This window comes from Euprymna scolopes, chromosome 1 (genome assembly GCF_053919585.1).
Source record: "Euprymna scolopes isolate OS-2025 chromosome 1, ASM5391958v1, whole genome shotgun sequence".
Lineage (NCBI taxonomy): Eukaryota > Metazoa > Mollusca > Cephalopoda > Sepiida > Sepiolidae > Euprymna > Euprymna scolopes.
The window spans coordinates 133362568-133384151 of NC_136482.1; the positions used below are offsets into that span (position 1 = coordinate 133362568).

The 21584-nt window shown below is 35.9% G+C and overlaps 2 protein-coding genes across 6 annotated transcripts in view; both read left to right on the forward strand.

The window, feature by feature from the left end:
- The window catches only part of LOC145270024 (NF-kappa-B inhibitor-interacting Ras-like protein 1), a 360313-nt gene that overhangs the window by 245522 nt on the left and 93207 nt on the right, over positions 1-21584 (forward strand). The gene's annotated exons all lie outside the window — the stretch shown is intronic.
- On the forward strand, positions 16400-17161 carry LOC145281587 (uncharacterized). The gene has a single exon (XM_080132213.1). It carries the CDS (start codon positions 16400-16402, stop codon positions 17159-17161), a length of 762 nt encoding a protein of 253 aa, XP_079988339.1.

Genomic DNA, 21584 nt, shown 5'->3' on the forward strand with positions numbered 1-21584 from the left:
TAATTTTAATTTTAACGAAAGCAATTTTCCTTCTATTTCCGAAGAAAACCTTTCTGAAACCTTGAAAAGCTGCAATTTCTCTTCTGGAGTTTTGACTAGAATTTGGTCTATCAGGTCATCCAAGTTCCTTAACCAAACTCTACAGCTTCTCGGGACTTGAAAAAATCTGGTGAAAGGCCGTTAACTTCCAACCACTTCACCGCATTATCAATGTGTAACCTTTTGGTATCCTATTTAGACATTAGTTCCTTTAGGGCCATATTTCGTGCCTCAAGAACAATTAATAAAATAACAGAGATATAATTATCTGCAAAAATTGAGGTGGCAAAAACTGCTAATATTATTCCAAAACGGAATTACAAATAAACACGCTAACGAAATGGCTGCCAGCGATTAATAAAGTCAAATTTGGGCAAAGCTCTAACGAATATGATCGAGTTACACATTTATAACCGAATTTGAAATTCCCGAGCTACACTAAGGCTGCTTGAAAACCCGGGGGCTGGGGAATTAAACCTTTTCCCTTTCCCACTATTTTTAAATAAAGTTTCAACTCACATTAACATTTTTGAAAACCGACAACAGTTGCACAAAATGCAATGAAACATTAAAACATGACATTACAATTACAATCAACATTAGCAATCTCAATTTAAACACGCTAACAAAATGGCCGCCAGCGATTAATCTCGATTTAAATTAATCAATGACTTAAAATCAAATCAATATTCAATGCATGCAATAAACACATTCAAAGTGTGACTTTTACAATTAACATTTAAATTGCGAAAGAAAAATCATTAACGGTTTCTTACTTCCTTTTTTTTTTTTTTTACGTCTACAGAATTTGAACCAAAGTTTGTTTTTTTTTCTTCTCAATTTAGTCATGTACAAATGATCCACGTGGGATCTTTATTCAAAAAAATGCAACTATAATACACTAGTAACTTACGACCTCAATTTCAAGGTCGAATTAAATTATTATCTAACGCAATTTCAAACGTAAGAAGAATTCCAATTTTTTTTTTCTTACTTACCTTTTTTTAAAAAGTGCGAACATAGCGTCAATCAAAACTTAATGTCTCATTAGTTTTTAGTGACATAAGTTACATTAACAAAATAAATTACATTTCTGATTTAACAAAACAGAAAAAAAAATTTTATGTTTTAATCTGCTCAAATTATGAAAAAATTCTGCTCGTCTTAAATCAAGAATTATTACGCTTTGCAAAAAAAAAACTGAGAATATATTTAAACTAGCCATTTTGCAAAAAATGAGAATCTAAATGTTTGCACAAAGAGAATCATTTTTTTTTTCATTGTTTTGCAGTAAAAAAAAGAATGCAGAAGCAAATGAATTTCACAAACAAAAGCCATACCTTTAAACTCAAAATTTATTCACAAGTAACAGCAATGAAAGTTCTTCGGTTCTGGTATAGTCCTTTGCAAAATGGTGGCCCAATTTTCCACCATATGCATGGAGCCTTTAGTATGAATTCCTATTGTTGGAATGTTAGTTCATTGTTCCTTTGGAAGGATCCATGAAAATCATGGAGAACACGGCGGGAATTATGGCGCCTATAATCAGGCATAATGTTAGCCCCTTGGGACTCATGAAGAAATAAGATAAAATCCAATGATCGGATAATAACATGCCGAACAGTAGTAGAATGTCTTCCTTGATTTGAATAGGTTCAGCAAAATAAGTTGTCTCTGCTTGTAGAGATATGTCGTTCGTTCACCAACTGTTTGGTGTCCATGAAGGAATTGTCTTGGCCCCATAGTGAGGGAACCGCTGGTTTGAGTCTGTATCATTCCGTCTTATTTCTCAGACTGAAAAATAAATGCATGAATACAAAAAAGGCGCCAAATCAAATCACCTGACACATTCAAATTTAAGCCAATCACAGACCGGCTACCAAACCATATGCGGCCTAAAAGAAAGATGGCGGTTGACTGTGAATATTCTCACAGTAGAGAAGAATTTATTACTAAAAAATGAAATGGAAATATAAAAGAAATGAAATATAAAGTTAAGCTGAAATTAAATTTTTTTTTATTTAAATTCAAAGAAATTTCAAACATTTATTACTATAAACATAACGAACAAGTGCAAATAAAAAAATAAATAATTGCAACCAAAGTCAACATAAAAAGGAAAACAGATTTTTTTAAACAGCAAAGTTCAATTTAAAAAAATCTGTTATCCTTTTTACGTTGACTTTGGTTGCAATTATTTATTTTTTTATTTACACTTGTTTGTTATGTTTATAGTAATAAATGTTTGAAATTTCTTTGAATTTACATTAAAAAAAATTTAATTTCAGCTTAACTTTTTAAAAAAAAATTTAATTCAGCTTAAAATTTAATTTCAGCTTAACTTTTTTTCTCTTAGAAATGCTGTCGCTTCCTCATAGTTTTTCCAAAAATGGCTCGTGCTTTCTATATACATCATTCAAAGGGTCAATAATGGCAGAAGCACTGGTGTCCCATGTCGCGTGACCTAACTGTTCAGATTTTTCAGAACGAGGCTCGTCTGCTGGATCTACTTATCTTTGCTTCATCACTACTTGTTTTTCAAACTTTAAAATATGTTAAAACACAGAAAATTTATCCAGTTAGGTAGAAAAGTAACTTATCTTGCTTTTGGTAACATTTGCCATATATTTGAATGTTTTATCCTTTTATTTTTCGTTTGTTGGCTTTTCTGTCCCCCCCCCTTTCCTTCATAAACTTTGGATTTACTGTTTTTACTGCTGTTTGTTTTAGTTTTTAATAATGTTAAGTTTTGAGACATTATGTTGAACAAAGATAGTGGCGTGGTTCAGATCAGTAATTGGCAGTAACCAAGATGGCGGCCAAGAATCAAATGCGGTCCGTGGTGTAGTTAACGGCAAACTGATTGAATCCAAAATTCGACAATTTTTATAATAATTTTGAAAGGTTTTCATTGGTTGTTTAGCACAGCCAGTGGTTATAAAAATGATTGGTGAATCCATTCGTCACATACCCCCATTAGTCCTCTAATGGGGAAGGTCTCCTAGCGGCTTCGGCTGCAGGGAGACAGGGTAGAAGTACTCGTCAAGGATCCGCTCTTGACACTCGACCCGACAAGTGAGGGGCCGAGGTTCGGCCCAGCATCTGTCGGACTGAGGTACACCGCTTGGGTACTACCTAGGAGATCCACCTTCCCAGGCCTTGCTACCGGGCTTTCCGGTGGGGCAAGTTAATTGCTTGTCGCCTGAGGCGCTCCTACCGGGGAATGCCGACGGGGTTTGCCCAGGCAATTTTTGATGAGGCAAGAGTGCCCCTCCTTTAGGGGAGCTTGCCTATATCCACCTTCCGGCCTTGTACCACATTTTGGTGTGGTGGACACCAAATAAATAACTACCTCCATTAGGAGTCAAAAACATTTTACACACCCCCTTTTTTGATATAATGGAAAAAACCCTTTCGGATTCAATTTTGGTTTGACTTGAGAAAAGGAAAGAAAAATAAATAAAAATAAAAAATAAATGAACAAATAAAAATAAATCAATAAGTTAATTGTTTTTTTTTCTGGTTTTGTGGGAATTTGTCTTTATTCTCATGGGTCAAAAAGAATTATTAATATATTGGTATAATGTGTGCAAAAAGAAGCCATTTTTTTATCACATTGAGTTTTTTTTTATACATATAAAAATAAACACTTTTCAAATACATATAAACATATGCACAAAAATTCACAAATATTTTTTTTAACAAATGTATGCCAAAAAAAAAGATACAAAAAATAATTATTTGACAAATAGGAAATTTACAAAAAAAAGGTTTTAACAAGTTACTTTTTTTATTTAAAAAATTTTTTTTTAACAAAACTGGAAACATTATGTTAGGTATTAGTTGGTTGATTTGGTTAGTAATGTAGAAATGGTTGCAGTTTAACATCGGGCCCGGGACAATTTACAATTTTTTTTGGGGGGAGGGGTGATTTCAACTGTTCATGCTTCTCTTTTTGGGTTTCTGAAAAGAGATTTATTCATAATTAGATTCCAAAAAGTTTGGTTATAAAATATCTTAATTTTATTCTTTTAGAATTATTTGCTAATAAGATACTACTCTGATTATCACAATGAATTACTATAGGTTTTTTTTACTTAGATCTGGTTTTAAAATAGATTTTAGAAGGGTGTTCAGAAAAATTGCCTCCTGCGTGGAATGAGTAAGAGCCACATATTCTGCTTCACAAGTAGAAAGAGCAACAATTTGTTGCTTTTTAGTTTTCCAAGAGATCATAGGTCCAGTCTTAAATTACGACCATTTCTTTAACCCTTATCCTTGAGTGGCCTCTTGGCCTTGATAAGTGGTGATGCCTACGTAAAAAAATAAATAAATAAATAAATTTCTACCTTAATAATGAAATTAACCAACTAATACCTAACATAATGTTTCCAGTTTTGTTAAAAAAAAAAAAAGTCACTTGTTAAAACCTTTTCTTTGTAAATTTCCTATTTGTCAAATAATTCATTTTTGTATCTTTTTTTTTTTTTTTTTTCGCAAACATTTGTTAAAAAAAAGAAAGAAGCCATTTTTTTTTTTTTTTGCTTGCATTCTTGTTCTATTAAATAATTATGGAGTGTTAAATTCCAATTGTGTGCACTTTGTTTTAGTCCATATAAAGATTTATTTAATTTCCACACCCAATTTTTATTTTTCATTTTAAATCCCTCTGGAGGGTAAATGTAGATTTCACAGTCAATCGGAACATTTAAATAAGCATTTTTTACATCTATTTGATGTATTTTTAAATTGTATTGAGCCGCAAGTTGTAATAAAATTCTAATTGTCGTTAAATTTGTTGTTGGTGAAAATGTTGCAAAATATTCCACTCAAGAGATTTGTGAAAAACCTTTTGCAACAAATCTTGCTTTAAAAGTTTCACTGCTAGGAGCTGTGATTTTTTTTTTTTTTTTTTTTTTTTTTTTGAAAAAACCTAGCGTGAAGAAATTATATTTTTATCTGTTGGTTTTGCCACTATTTCGTATGTGTTATTTTCAGATAAAGCTTTCAATTCGGATATCATAGCTTGTTCCTATTCTTGGTGATTTTCTGAATTAATTGCCTCATTATAACTTTCCAGTGCGCTGTTCAACGAGTAACAGTAATCCATGGCGTACTCTTGTATCTTTTCAATTTGTAAGAAGTCTGGCCTTTTTCGCTCCCTTATTGGGTATTGATGTGTCTGGTTAATATTTTTGTCAGAAGTTCTACTGTAATTGTCATCGTTATTAATATTTTCATTGTGATCGATTAAGATGCTAGGTAATATTTCACGTTTTTCATCCACTGGATCGCCATTTTTAAAATTTAATGTATCATTAAATTTTACACATCTAATCCTTTTTGTGGCATTTTGGGTTGAAAAGTAGATTAAATATGCCGGACTGTTTTAATCGTAACCTACGAAAATACCTTTTTCGCTTTTAGTATTTAGTTTACTGGTGTTTTCTATAAATGCAAAACAATCAGAACCGAATAGATGCATTCTGTTCATTTTAGGTTTAACACTGCAAAATGCTTTATACAGCGTTTTTCCTAGTTTCTTATTGAGCAATCTATTTCTGATATATGCTGCTGCCATTAAAGTGTACGTCCATAAACTATGCGCTAATTTCGATTCGATAAGTAGGCATCTTGTCATCTGAAAAAGGGTTCGCCATGCCCTTTCAGCGGTGCAATTTTGGAAGGGGGAATACGGCACAGATTTCTCGTGTTTAATACGGTGGTTAATTAATAGAAGTTCAAAGTCTTTACTAGTAAATTCAGTCTCATTGTCTGAGCGAATACATACGGGGCAATATCAGCTAAATATTTTTTAGTGGCGAGGATAGTGTCGGATCTGTTTTTTAGAAAATAAACTACAATTAAACCGGAAAAATCATCAATAAAGTTCAAAACGTATCTTAGATTATTTCTCCCCATCGGGCTGATCGGACCTGCTAAGTCACGATGCACAAGTGAGAGAATTTTCGTAGCTTTTTTGTCTGGCATTTGGCTTATATATTTTGTGATTTTCCCCTGTGCACACACATCACAATTTGGGAGATTGTCTGAAGGTATTATTTTCATGCCTTCGACTACATTTGTTAATTTTTTAATATCAGCTGTATTGCAGTGTCCTAGAATTTTATGCCAGGTTTCCAAGTCGTGACAGGCAGTTTTTGAGGCAACCATACTTTTTAAATAATATAGTCGGCCATTTTCTCTAATGTCAAATACAGTTCCATTGGGGTATATCAATTTTGACTTTTGGCCAAATTTTATATTCGCGCCTTGTTTAATTGCAGCCTGCAGGGAAAAGATGTCTTGCTTAAATGTAGGTATGAACAGAGCATTTTTAGAATACAGTTACAGATTTCGCCTTTATTATTTTTTAGGTATATTTTAGCATCACCTCTTTTCAAGACTATATCATTTATTTGATTACCGTCGGCAAGTTTGACAAAATGACTTCATGGATTAAAGCTTGAATCGAAATTAATAAAATCAGATTCCTTGGTGATAACAGTCTACAAGGAGATTTTTACCGTTTGTGGTATTGTCAAAGTTACATGTGAGTAGAAATGTATGTTCTTCCTCAAAGTTCTCAACGTTTTTTACGGAGTCCATTTTAGAGTGTTTATATCGACATTGGAAACTTTTGTGGTTGGGTCGCCCACAATTATAGCAGATAATTTTATTCTTTTTCTTGGAAAAATTACTTTTGGGGAACACGTTGCGGTGAGGTGCGTAATTTGGTGGTGTCTGCTTTCGAGAAGTATTTTTGAACCTCATAATATTGCTGGAGTTATTATTGTCCACGAGCATACTGTTAGTTTCTTTGTAAGTGCGTAATGCCACTTTAAATTGGCTGAAATTTATGGGTTTGTCTTTTTGAGTTATAACAGTTGCAAATGGTTTCAAATCAGCTGGAAGTCCCTTAAGGGTCATTGATATCAACAAGCTATCGCTTATTATTTCACCTGAGAGTTTTAAGGCATTGGCGGTTGTTTCTGCTCTTATAATGTAGTCAGTAATACTTTCATACTCGTTACATTTCAGAGACGTTAGTTCTGTATATAGTGATATAATTTTCGGTTTCCCTTTTGATAAATAATGTTCTCTTAATATGTTCAATGCTTTCCGTGTGTCATCCAATGCATCTCTTATAATCAGAGACAGGCTTCTATTGTCTAAACATTGAATCAGTTCTGCAAAAACAGTTGCATTCTTTTCGAGAAATTCGGGGTTGTTAGGATTCTCTGTTGGAGATTGTATGACTTTGTGTAGTTTTCAAATCCTTAGATATCCCAGAAATTTTACTTGCCACAATTCGAATTTAGATTCCGATCCGTCAAAGAAAAGACAATGGCTGGGCCCATAACCTGTTAAGTTTTGAGACATTATGTTGAACAAAGATGGCAGCATAGTTCAGATCAGTAATTGGCAGTAACCAAGATGGTGGCCAAAAATCAAATGCGGTCCTTGGCGTAGTTAACGGCGAACTGATTGAATCGAAAATTTAACAATTTTTATAATTTTGAAAGGTTTTCATTGGTTGTTTAGCACAGCTAGTGGTTATAAAAATGATTGGCGACTCCATTTGTCACATACCCCCATTAGGAGTCAAAAACATTTTACAAATAATAATAATAATAATAATGCCGAAACTAATTTCACTTTAAATAATTTAAATGACTGTAATAGTCTCTCTAACAAATTTTTTTACTTAAAATTATTTACATTTTCTAATTTCGATAATCATTACTATTATCGACACAAATCATTTTAAAGGGAATACCGTTGGGAAATTAATCAAAGCAATTTATTTTTCTTTACTCATTTGTGGCCTATTTACGTTAAAGATAATATCCAAAAGAATGGTTGCTGTTAAAGAGTTATTAAAGCAAAATAAATTTTTTTTCAATAAATTTTAACAGTATTTCCTTTCAAATGTCGGTAATAGTTATGATCATTTTATTTGTTTTTATGAGCACTTTTAGAAACCGATCTTAAGAATGCGTGAAAAAAATTGAATACAAGCTTATAATTACTTGAAAAATGTAATTCAAACTAGTGTTGGGACGATTCCTAATTTTTATACGATTCCGATTCCGATTCCAGGAAAATATTGATTAACGATTCCGATACCAAGTACGATTCCGATTCCGATTCCTAGGGAATTATTGTTTTGAAATATACCAGGTAGTTTTATACTTATGGTCGGTAGTTCCCAAATATGTTCCCTAACTTTGGAAGAGATATTTTATGCCTACACCGTCGTGTTTTGGTTTAAATAAAATTATTATATAGTAAACTAAACGGAAAAATTAGCAAAATTTATTTTAGAGAAAATTTATTTTACTTAATTAGAATACAGAAAAAAAAACTCAAAGAAAATAGAATTTATCCTTCAGAGAAAAAACAAATAAAATAGAATTTATATAACAGAACAAAAACAAAAAAATTAGAGAATAAATACACACGATTCATTATTTTGGTCCTCATAATTAACAGATTTACTAAATTAAATAAAAAAAAATATAGCGGAAGAGAAAGAAAATATATACTAATTAAATATAAAAAAGATAAATATTTAATTTAATAATTTATAAATGAACGTGCGTAATGAAAAAAAAAAAACAATATACCATGTGACATGGCGCCGTAGATACAAAATAACCTTTCCAAAGTTAACGACCATATATGAGAAATACCATTAATCGGAAGTTTTTGTGTTTTATACCAAAAAGGTAGGTATAGCGAAAAGTTACAATTAAAGGAATTTCAAAAACGATTTTTTGTTTGGCTATTGATAGTTGTATTTGTGACGGCAGTACTTCAGACCTCCATAATTCACAAGGAGTAGTTAACACCTATTATTTTTTCTTACTTTTTCATTGCTTTTACACGTTGTTTCTAACGTGAAGAATAAGTTTAGCCAAACTAATTTTGAAATAGGGTATATCAAAGGAACACATATAAAAATGATACCACTATAAAAAACAAATGAAAATCTAGATAAAATTGAGCAAACATAATTACCAAAATTACAGAAAAAGATTTAAAAAAAATGAAGTTTGTTGAGTGAAATGAATTATTAAAAGAAAATTAATTGAACTAATAGAAATGTTAAATAAAAAAATGTCATATTTCAATATTGTTTTAATAATTAAATTCTCAGGGTTGTCGAAATTAAAAATTAAGTGATTTTTTTTTTTATTAGACTTCTTTCGAAGCTTGTTACCTTGAAAAATACATTTAAAACCCTGTTTTTTTTTTTTAAATAAATTGAAAAATAAACGCAATTAAAAATATTAATTGATAATTGAAACTTTAAAAACATATTAAACATTGAAAAATTACTTACCTCACAAATTAACGTCCAATAAAGTAGATCCAGTTTTCATACAAGAATTCGGTTATAATAAATATATCTTTCCCAAACTTAAAAATTAAATCTTTATTTTTTTTTTGGAGAGAGAGAGAGAGTGCTTTAAAATCGCCGGGGAGTGCCGCCTAAAATTTTAAAGAAGTAAATTTTAGGAGTTTAGTGCCTTTCAAAGACGGTTATCATAATTTATTATCATTTAATTTCCTTTTTTCCTCCCCCACACCTTTCCATGTGGTTCAGTAGTTAACCAGTGCTCCTGTTGCTGTCAGTCAGCTATCTTTACCTAAGTTTTCATTTCTAGTTAAAAGAATTTTTCATGAATAGAATCAGCATTTTTAAAAATTATTTTTTTAGTTGTATATATTGTATTTACTCTTTGAAGTTAAGGAGGGTTAAAAAAATTGGTGACACCTAGATGGTGACGTAGGCAAAAAAAAAAAAAAAAAAAAGACACTGCGATTTCGACCCTCACTAATAAAACTGCTCTGAGTGACTAGTTGGTAATTTTTTGTTCTTTTCTTTTTTATTTTGCTCCTCACATTTATTTGGATGCTTCATAGTTAAATGTTTTAACATGTTGGTTGTGGTCATGTTAGATGGTTTTATTCCTCGCGATATTTTAATTTGACAGACTTTGCAAATGGCTTTCAACTCATCATCTTCATCAACTTCAAAAAGTTTCCATGCAAGACTTTTTTTGGACTTTGGCGTTGTGCGTTCTATCCCAACCAGAGGTCATCTCGTCAGCGTCAGACAGGGCCAAACTATTTGCAAAGAACTTTGCAGCTAATTCTACCCTATGCGACGAAGGCCATCAACTCCCCATATTTCCTCCTACAACACAGAACAAGCTAGGTAACATACAAATATCCGTGCATGAGGTCCCCAAGCTAATCAAGAACCTAGATTCTAGTAAGGCAACTGGCCCTGATGGCATCCCAATTATAGTGTTAAAAAAGCTTCAACCAGAACTTGCTCCCATACTTACGAAACTATTTAAGCGCTGCCTTAAGGAGAAGTGCTTTCCGACCCCCTGGAAGACCTCATCAGTTTGCCCTGTATTTAAGAATTCAGGTGATAAGTCCTCTCCCTCTCAGTACAGACCAATAAGTCTCCTGTGTGTTATGAGTAAGTTGCTGGAATCCATATTAAATAGAGAAATAGTCAACCACCCAAGCAGGAATAACCTTCTTAGTGACACACAATATGGTTTCCGCTCTGCAAGATCTACCGCAGATGTGCTGACAGTTATATCCCACAGGATTAGTGAATCTCTTGACAAAGGCTTCCTTTCTAGGGCAATTGCTCTTGACATATCAAAGGCCTTCGACAAGGTATGGCATAAGGGTCTACTTCACAAGATTTCCAGCTACGGTATAACTGGAAATGTTTTCTCAATCATTAAATCATTTCTCTCCGATAGGCTCATAAGAGTAGTGGTAGATGGACAAAAATCGGAGGCCTGCAATATAAATGCTGGAGTCCCTCAGGGGTCAATCCTGGGCCCAACTCTCTTCCTGATCTACATCAATGACCTCCCTAAACACATACTTAAATCATTCGTTGACATCTATGCTGATGACACGACCATCTACGGCAACACATCAAAGGCTGTAAATGACAAAGTTCTCTCTGATTCTCTCTCCTCTGATCTCGAGTGCGTGGTTCAGTGGGGGAAGATGTGGCTGGTTACCTTTAATGCATCCAAAACCAAACTCCTATCCTTACATCATCAACGCTCTGATCCCCAGCTGGCATCAATTGTGATGGATGGCTCTCGTCTGGGTGAGGCCCCGTGTTTTGACAAGCTTCTGGGTTTGACCTTTACTCCTGATCTGAAATGGAACACGTACATCAAGTCTGTTGCCAAGGTCGCTGGAAAGATGGTGGGATCCTTCTACCACTCCAGAAGATATCTCACTACTGATGCAATTCTCTATCTATATAAAAGCCAAGTACGCCCAAGGATGGAATACTGTTGCCATATCTGGCCAGGATCTGCCAAAAACAGCCTATCATGCCTTGACAGAGTACAAAATAGACTTTGTGGTTTAGTGGGGGATGCTCTTTTCTCTACCCTGCAACCTCTCTCCCACAGAAGAGACGTTGCGAGCCTATCCTTGTTTTATCATTATTTTCATGGCAGGTGCTCGTCTGAACTCCAATCTCTGCCCCCCCCCGCCAATCTTTCACGAAAAACACCCATCTAGCTGAATCCACTGTGAAAAATTTCCCCCACTCTATATCTGTGCCTAAATCAAAACGCGGATTCCATGAACAAAGCTTCTTTCTTAGAACTGCACGCCTGTGGAACTCTGTTCCGTCTGCCTGCTTCCCTCCGGACTACAACTTGGATGTCTTCAAGTCCAATGTTAACAAATTCCTAATGAACCGCCCCCCTAATTAAACACTTCATCAAATTTCCACACTAATGTAATGTACTTGCAATAACCCTTATCCCTGAGTGGCTTCCTGGCTTTGATAAGTGGTGATCACTGTGTAAAAAAAAAAAAAAAAAATCCGCTAAAAAAGACAAAAAGAAAAAAATATAAAGGGATGGGGCGGTAAATTGTACCAACCGGTAGTTAACAAAAAAACTTATAGAATTTAATTTTTGAAACCAATGTATAAAAGTGTACATAATGAAATGCAAATATGCATTTTCTTTTGAAATTTTTTTTTGGTTGACTGTGTTCAATTCACACATGGTTGATGCGGTTCAATATTGCTAAACTATAAGTCTTAAGTAAAATTCTATTTATAAATACTCTTTAAAATGAAATTATTTAATTAATCGTAAATATTATTTAGACATAAAAATTAATTGATTACAAAACCTTTTAAAAATATATATATTAATTTCTTTTTCGTTCGGCAAAAAACTGCTCAAAACACTTTTAATTTTCAATTTAAAATTCTAGAAAAAAGATTATATTATTCTGCTTTTAATATAATCAAATTCAGGGTTTTATCTTTCTGGAGAAAAAAAAAAAAAAAATAATGGATTTTATTTCAATGAAATTAAAAAAAAAAAAAACTTGACTGAATTGAATTAATTACCCTTGAATTAACGAAGAGGTTATTTAATAACTTTAGGTTTGGAAGAGATAGGTATGGGGTCGATTTTTTAAAAACTTCAAAAGAAGCCGACTACTGTCAAAACTTTGCGAAATAATACGTGATCAATTTCATTTTAGAGATATTTCTTTCAAAAGCCTTCTTTTAAAAAAAGAAAAAAAAGTACATTGTTCTATTAAACCGTTTACTGTTTAAATAATTTGACTTTGCTCGTTTTATTTTAAGAAAATATAAGTTGAAAAAGCATTTTCATTCAGTATTAGAAGATTTGTCAGTAAAAAAAAAAAAACAATCGCCAAAAAGATAAGCGTTTTTTTATTTTTACTCGCAATGTAGAGCCCTGCATACTTCTTTTCAAGTTAACTCTTTTGTAGTTTTGATCACAATAGATCTGAATGAATGAACCTTGTAAGGGAGGGGGCTCTAAGCATTGCCCTGTTAATAATGGATTTCTTTGGTTTCTTTTTATAACATGCTACATTTCTCTCTTGCGGTTAGAAATATCAGGACATTTTTTTCTTTTTTTCAACATCAGACTAAAAGAATCGTAATGAAGGAATCGGAAAATTAAGGTATTTTTTAACGATGCGATTCCGATTCCGATACCTCCCAAAATACACGATTCTTACGATTAACGATTTCGATTCCGATTAATCGTCCCACCACTAATTCAAACCCTAACTTTTTTTTCAATTAAAGGAGCAAAGACTAAATTTTAAAAAAAATAACAGGTTTAATAGCAAATTATGCAACATTTGTTTTTTAAATCGGCTTTCTTTAAAAAAGATTTGAAGAAAATCAACGAAATTTTACTTTCTTTGGTTATAAAAAATCGATATAAATTACAAAAAATGACTTACCTATAAAAACTATTATTGAATGTTTAGTTCCATTCTTCATTGTTCAGAATTTATCCATATTTATATTTTAAATTCCATTTATTTTTTAAATAAAATAATTTTTTAAACGACTATTTGAAAAAAGCGCGATTACGCAGGCATTTTTACATCTTTATTGAAAAACTAGAAGTAATTGTTTGCCCTTGTTTAGAACTACGGAGGACAGAAGGCAGTAAAAACCACATGTTCGCATTAGCTGTCTAGCCTTGTGCCCGAAGAAATATGTGTTTCATGTTTAAAATAGTCAAATTTTGCTTAAAAGTTTTTGCCTTAAAAAAAGATACAGTTAAGGAATTTTTTTTTTCTTTTCTCAAAGAAATACATAAATTTTTTATTCATTATATTTTCATTTTTCTGTAACGAAGTAAGGGTGTGGGTAGGTTGATGCCCCCCTCCTCGTTAGGAAGAAAGGCAAAACCACTTGGTATCAAGTTGTTTAAGAAACCTGGGAACTCTTTGTTAAAGGTTAACAAAAACTGTATTTACTGTTTATTTTGAGTTCAATCAGATCTTTGAAGCGAGCCATTGTGTTATTTTTGTAAATGATAATGTAGATTATGGACTGAGAATTGAATTTCTAAACAAAAAAGAAATAATATCCGCGTGATGTTCAGAGGGCGATATAATTGTTTATATATATATCAACAAGTCAAATGGACAAAAGAGAGAATGCGCAGGCATTTCTTGGAGAAGAGATGTGCAGAGAGGAACACAGTCAAAGCAGAGTTGGCTCTTGACACATTTCTTCAGATACCCAGAGACCGAAACTCCACAAGGTTACAAGCTGATGCCTTCGACCATATTCTTAGCATAATAACACATTGCTTCCTTCAGGACTCTGAAAGAATTATAAGAACTGTACTGTTTTTTTTTGTTAATATATATTTGGTGCAGAATCGTTTTATCCTGTTTTTTTCTTTTACTACACAAAAAAATTCACGTCTCTCTTTTGACGACGTTCGTCGTTAAGAGGGTACACAACGAATTGGTCCAGGATCTATAACTAGATGATCAACCGATAATTCGGTCACTTCCCCATACCAGTAACTTTAGACGGCCAAGAATTATCACCGGCAGTGGAAGGGTACCGAGGTCGACGATCGTCCTCAACCGACTGGTGAAAGAGTAGGGTTGACATTTGGTAGCCGTTTACCAGGATTATCAAAATCAGGAAGGAGTGTTAGCTAACCAAAAAAAAAAAAACAAACAAACAAACAAAAAACAGGAGGTTTACTGTTTATAACAGGTGGGACCTCCCAACAAGCGAGTTAACAAAAAGCAGCGCAGAACCAGGAATATCTCGGCGATCAGGTAGGAAAACCACTATTTTCATTCTTTTCACTTCCTTTTTGCTTTGTCATTGTTCGTTTTTGGACTTCTTGTGGGCTTTTTCAAAGAGCGCTTAATTTTTTTTTAATATGGAATCTACTAGGGCTGCAGAGGAGTTGGGTCGTGGGATTGAAGAAGGGGGTCGGCTAACCCTAAAACTTAATGTAACGGGATCCAGAATTCCACTGTTCACAGGTTTGGCTGTGGAGTTGGGACCCTGGCTCAAGGCAATAGAAAAGAAAGGGCGCATCTATAACCTGCCAGGGGCCAATATGATCTTACTGGCGTATGACTATACCGAGGGCGTTGCCTCAGAATGGATTGGGGAGTATTTGGATAAGTACAGATCCCAAACCAACTGGGAGAGGTTTGAACATGACATCCAGCAGCACTTCGGCAGTCACTTAAGCCGAACAGAGGCAGCTCGAGCGCTGATAGGGGTGAAGCAGAGAGATGGAGAATCCATTGCTAACCTAGAGGGACGCATGAGCGTTTTTGCTAAGGTAGCCTACTCGGATCAAGATCGGAGAAATGATCCAGCTACCCAGGCCCAGCTGGCAGAGTTCTTCACGGACGCTTTGAGTAATTCTCTGTTGCGTGAGGACGTGGCAAGGGCAGAACCTAACATGTTGAAGGAGGCCTTTGCACAGGCTCGACGAGCTGAAGCTCTTCTCCAGAGATTAGGAAAATTGGAGGAGAACAAGACAGACTGGTTGAAGGTCTGCTACGGATGCGGTCGACGAGGACACATCCGAGCAAAATGCCCTGAGCTTCAGAGTTGGGAAGAAGAAGCCACAAATCCAGAACACTGGGACTTAAGAGTAGGGGGAAGATACATACCCCATCCTAACTTTAAGAGGGGTCTATTGTGCTTTGTTTGCCAGAAAGAAGGGCACAGGGCACATGAATGTAGGATTAAGGACAGAAACAATCCACCCAGAACCAAATTAAAACCCAGGAAGACCCCAACAAAGAAATCTTTAAACTAGTTAGGGTCGCCCCAGTAGCGAAAGGGCGGGTGACCCCTAGGAGAGATAGGAATGTCCGGAAAAGCATAGATGGGGCTTTAAAATTAAAATGCTACAATTACGGAAAAGAGGGGCACTATAGTTATCAGTGCAGAGACGGGGTGCACTTTTTCAACTGTGGCCGCCCGGGACATTCAAAGAGGGCCTGTATGTTGAGACCTAAGTGTTTTAAGTGTGGCAGTGAAGAACACTTAATTCGGAGTTGCAAGGCAAAGGGGTTCATACGGTGTGACGAGTGTAAGGAAAGAGGGCACACTACAACTAGCTGTCTACTTAGGAAGAAGGAGACATGCCAGGGGTTCGGGAAGAGTGGGCATTTATGGGACAGTCGTAGAAAGAGGAAAAGTAAAGTTAAGAATCCTTCAGACAAGGATAGAGATGAGATTAAGTTATGTCAAATATGGTCCGAACTCACCTGCAACATTGAGATAGAGAGCGAAACGTTCAGAGCGCTGATAGACACCGGATCGGAAGTTTCAGTCATCAGTTCTTTAGACTTGCAAAGACTAAGACTCCCCGCCAACCGATTTATGTCGACTAAGGTGAACGTGTTTCAAGCAGATGGGGGTAGATTCAGATTAGATTGGATGCTGGAAGTAAAGATAAAGGTGGGGGAGACCGAGACATCCCACACACTGTATGTAGCACCAAAAATGACCCATGACGTGATACTGGGAGGAGACTGGCTTAGACAGAGGAAAGCCGTATTAAAATTCGACCCTCCAAAGTTAGTCCTTGGGGAGGAAGAGATTATTTTATGTAGCACGATGCTCGCTCGAGTGGACCTCGTGTCTCGTGAAGATTTAAAGATTCCACCTAGAACGGCGGTGACGAGCTGGGGTGAGATAGAAGGGGCTATAAGGGATAACGAAGCCGTTTATCAGATGTTACCCCTTCCCCACATAGAAGAGGACGAGGACGAGGACGTGACAGTGTTACCAGCATTAGTGCAGGAAGGTCAGGCGCAGAATTTTCCGGTAGTTGTAGCAAATACGAGTCTGAAGACGGTTAACATTAAATCAGGAACTAAGTTGGGCAGAGCTTCAGTGTTAACATTAAAAACTAGGGTGAGATGCGAAGAAATGCCTGTAGAGAGTGAAGCAATTAGTGACAAGGTGGAATTAGACTGTCCTGACCAATACCGAGAGAGATTAGGAAGACTATTTAAAGCTAATAAGCGAGTGTTAGCTAAGTCAGATAAGGAATTAGGTAATACGCATACAGTAAAAATGTCGATTGACACAGGAGACCACCAACCAATAAAGATGAGGCCGTACAGAACGCCTATTTGGAAGAGAGAGTTGGTTGAGAAAGCAGTGAAGGAGATGGGAGAGGCTGGAATTATCGAGCCGTCTCAATCACCTTGGGGTTTCCCAGTAGTAGTAGTAGTAGAGAAAAAGGATGGGGGAAAATAGATTTTGCGTAGATTTTAGAGAACTTAATAAGATAACAAAATCTACTGCTTATCCCCTGCCCTTGATAGATGACATTTTGGCGATGCTAGGGAAAGTTACATGTTTTTCCTCCTTAGACTTAAGATCAGATTACTGGCAAGTGGCAGTAAATGAGAATGACAAACCTAAAACGGCTTTCTGTTGTCACATGGGGTTGTTCCAGTTCCGTGTCATGCCGTTTGGGCTAGCAGGAGCCCCTGGTGTTTTTCAATCATTAATGGCAATAGTGTTGAGAGGATTTGAACATTTTGCCATGGCATATTTGGATGACATCTTAATATTCTCAAAAACCCTGGAAGAGCACTTTAAGCATTTACAGGCTGTGTTAGATCGTCTGAAATATGACTTGAAACTAACAATAGAAAAGTGTCAATTTATGAGAAAAGAGACTAAATATTTAGGATTTATCATAGACCAATCTGAAGTAAGGCCAGATACTGATAAAATAAAGATTATAAGGGCAATGCCAGAACCCCAAACAGTTAGACAAGTTAGAGCATTTATAGGAACTGTAGGTTATTACAGAAGGTTCATAGCAGGGTTCTCTAGAATAGCTATACCACTAATTAATCTAACGAAAAATATGCTAGGTTCAATTGGACCGAGGCATGTCAGAAAGCATTCAATACGTTAAAAGCGGAACTGACATCCATTCCTTTATTGATTTATCCCGATTTGAACAAGCCTATGGTCTTATATACGGATGCTAGTGATACGTGTATAGGAGCTTGCTTGACTCAGCCTTGTGAAGAGGAAGAAGCTGTAATCCCGGGAATAAAGGATGAAATGTCTATCTACTTTCTCTCTCACAAGTTAACAAAGACCCAACAGAAGTGGCCCATGATTGAAAAAGAGGCCTATGCCATCGCGTACGCTTTGCAAAAGCTGCATTTTTATTTAGCGGGTGCGACGTTTGTGATAAAAACTGATCATTGTCCATTACAGTACTTGTTCGATGCTGAATGGAAGAATCGAAAGGTGCAACTGTGGGCTATGCAACTGAGTGGCTACGACTGTAAGATAGAGTACCTGTCCGGAAAAGAGAACACGTGTGCAGATTTATTATCTAGAATTCCCGAAGCGGTCGGGGAAGAGACTGACGCTAGTGATCAGAATCTAGTTAAAGATAATAACTATAGAATCTGCGTACTCAACTCTCAGCAATTGCAGAATAGGCCCTCTGAGATGGAAGATGAAATAGAGCCAGAAGAAAATGACTCAAGAAGACGATTCCGATAAGCTTGTGTGGAAATTGATAGACCTGAAACTACTTAAGTTAGAAGCGAGCAGGGACAAAGAGTATAGCGAACTTAAGAAATCGCTAGTAGAAGGGAAATTACCGCTTTCAAAATCGAGAAAATACCTGTTGGAAGATGATCGGGTATACTATGTAAATGGGGAAGAAAAGAACCCAATGTTACGCTTGTATGTCCCGAATGGTCACGTGAAGGCCAGTGTAGTGAGAAGTGGAGCATGGATGTCTCAGAGCCATATAATAATAGTAACAAGGGAAATAAGTATATAGTCAGCATGGTCGATTGGTTAACTAGCTGGGTAGAGGCATTCCCGGTGCAAAGGAAGGATGCACAGACCATGGCGGAGATACTTATGAATGAAATTTTCCCTAGGTATGGTGTCCCACGTATGTTAGTGACAGAAAATGGCAGAGAATTTGTAAATGCCACTATAGGGGAGGTGACGGGATATTTAGGAGTGAAACATATTACCACCTCTCCATACCACCCCCAGAGCAATGCTAAAGTAGAGAGATTTCATAGGTTTTTGGGAGATACGCTGTCGAAGTAATCAGAGGACGAAGTCAAGAATTGGGACTTGTTCTTGAATCAGGCCTTAGCAGCGGCCAGATTTTCACATAACGATACGACTAAATTCTCTCCATATTACCTGGTGCACAGTAGAGATGTAGTGTTACCATTAGATAATCTTCTACTACCAAAAAAAAGGTATACTGGGGAAGAAAATCATAAAAAAATGATTGGGCAGCAGCATTCTCTGTTTAGTGAAGTGCTCCGAAGGATTAGCTCAGCACAGAAAAAGCATAACAAAAGAGTCAACGATGGAAGGGTTAAGAAAACATATGGAGTTGGCGACCCGGTATACTACAGAGCACAGGTTAGAAAAGGAAAATTAGATCCTAGATGGAAACCGTACTATAGGATAGTAAAACAAATGGGACCGGTAACATATAAAATATGGGATCAACTGACAAATAAAACGAAGAGGGTTCATGCTTCAGATATCTGTGAAGCCAATATTAGGGAGTGGAAAATGCCTAATATACAGATAGACAGACCTGTAAGGAAAGCCACCCTGATAGATCCGGAAGGAGATCGGGAAGATACGGATAGGTGGGCTGATGATGAGATAGCAGATGAACGGGAGTTAGAGGTAGAATTTGAGGTAGAGGATACGGGCTTGCTAACAGAGATAACAACTACGCCTCCAGATTCGGAAGGTTGGGGATCTGAAGATGATATTCCATTATCGGTACGGAGAGATAGAGAAGCTGGTAAGGAGAATAGGGCTGAAGAATCAGAAAGCAATACGATACCGTCGACACAGCCCCCAGAAGTAATAGGCGACATGATGGGACCTAAACTTCTGAGAAGCAGCATAAAACGACCTATCAATGTTATCTCAAAACGAGGGAAAATTAAAAATAGCTATGAAGAAGATAAACAAGACGAAGAAAGTCCAATTAATTCTATCGTAAAGTTATTTGGGGAAATGGAATCGAGTGATTGAAATAAAAATGGAACAAATAAAAGAGCATTACTATGTGTATTTGTAGGATGCGTCACCTGATAGTGATGATGCTAATAATGGCTGGATGGACAGTAGCGCTGCGCCACATACACAGCACAATATTTAAGAAGACCAGCAAGGTGACAATTACACACTCTAAGTGGATCTTGACATTCGTCATCGATCTGGGAGCATATCGGAAGGTTCAAAGGGAACTAGAACACGAAGTTGACTTAGCGGCGAACTTGAATCTGCAAATGCAGAAAAATCAATCAAAACTTGGGATAAATTCTGATCCAGCGTTATTTGTATCATTAGGAGGACGTTTAGATAAGATGAAACAAAGACTCCGATACGTTGGAGGATATTTTAGGCATATTGGTTTACTGGCAACAGAAGGGACCCAAAAACGAGTTAGAAAGAGATCCATACTACCTTTCGTAGGTAAAGTACTACACATATTATTCGGTACAGTATCAGAAAGTGACACAGAGGCATTAGGAAAGCATATAAGCGGTTTAGAGGAAAATCAACAGAAGATAAAGCACGTCGTAGGGGAAAGTTTATCGATAGTGAATGTTACTAGATACGAACTAACAGAACATAGACAAAGAATTAACTGGCTATCTCATACGGTCACCAGCCTAAACGGAAGTTTAACTTTTATGGCTAGAAGAATAAGTACCATAGAGGCTGTAATTGGGCAAATACTGGAACTGATGATGGTGACAAACCAACGACTCATCAATTCAGTTATTGACATTGGCAATGGAACATATTAGGACACAATTAGATTTACTTTCATTAGCGCACGTCACCGAGCATCTGTAAGGGACGACAACAAGGGGAAATACTTATTCATCCACCTGTGACCATTATAGATTTACCTATGAGTTGTGCAGCGTTTGGCCCAACTATGGAGATCTTGCCGTCCTATAAACTTACAGAGAAGTTTGAGCTCCAGAATGACTTTCTGTCATTAATTAAAATACCGCGTGTAAAGTGGTCGAAAGTATGGACCCCTATCACTAAGGAATTTCCGAAGATAGAAGCTCACAAAATTCCACCTCTTCTGAAACCAGTCAGAAAGACCGCTATAAGCGAGTTAGTAGATGAGTTACGAACAGTGAAGAGTAATAACAAACAAGAAAAATGGCGATGGGAAGAAGTAAGTAAATGGTTATATCCCACAATAATCATCTTGGTCGTGATGATGATAATAGCTTTTCTAGTATATGGGAAAAGGAGAGTAAGCCACATCAATAGCATCCTAAGGGCTAGAAAAGATGCTAATAAAGTGGATGAGGGTAACCTTGAAAAGCGCTTAAAAGGAAAAACCCATTCGATGTTTGAAATGAATAGGGATGAGCATGAAGTGGGGAACGCTACCATGGTTTTTGATAATGCCACCAGTCCTGATCAATGTGTAACAGAACCGAGACTACCAACAAACCCTGCATCTAATACCCTACCAACGTTGGAGATACATATGTGAAGAAGACTGAAGCCGGGTAATCAAGAAAGAGCCATGGAATGAAATCCGGAGAAAAATGAACTATCGAATAAATAATTGCATGCGTCAAATATATATATATGTCTGTGTGTGTATAATATATAT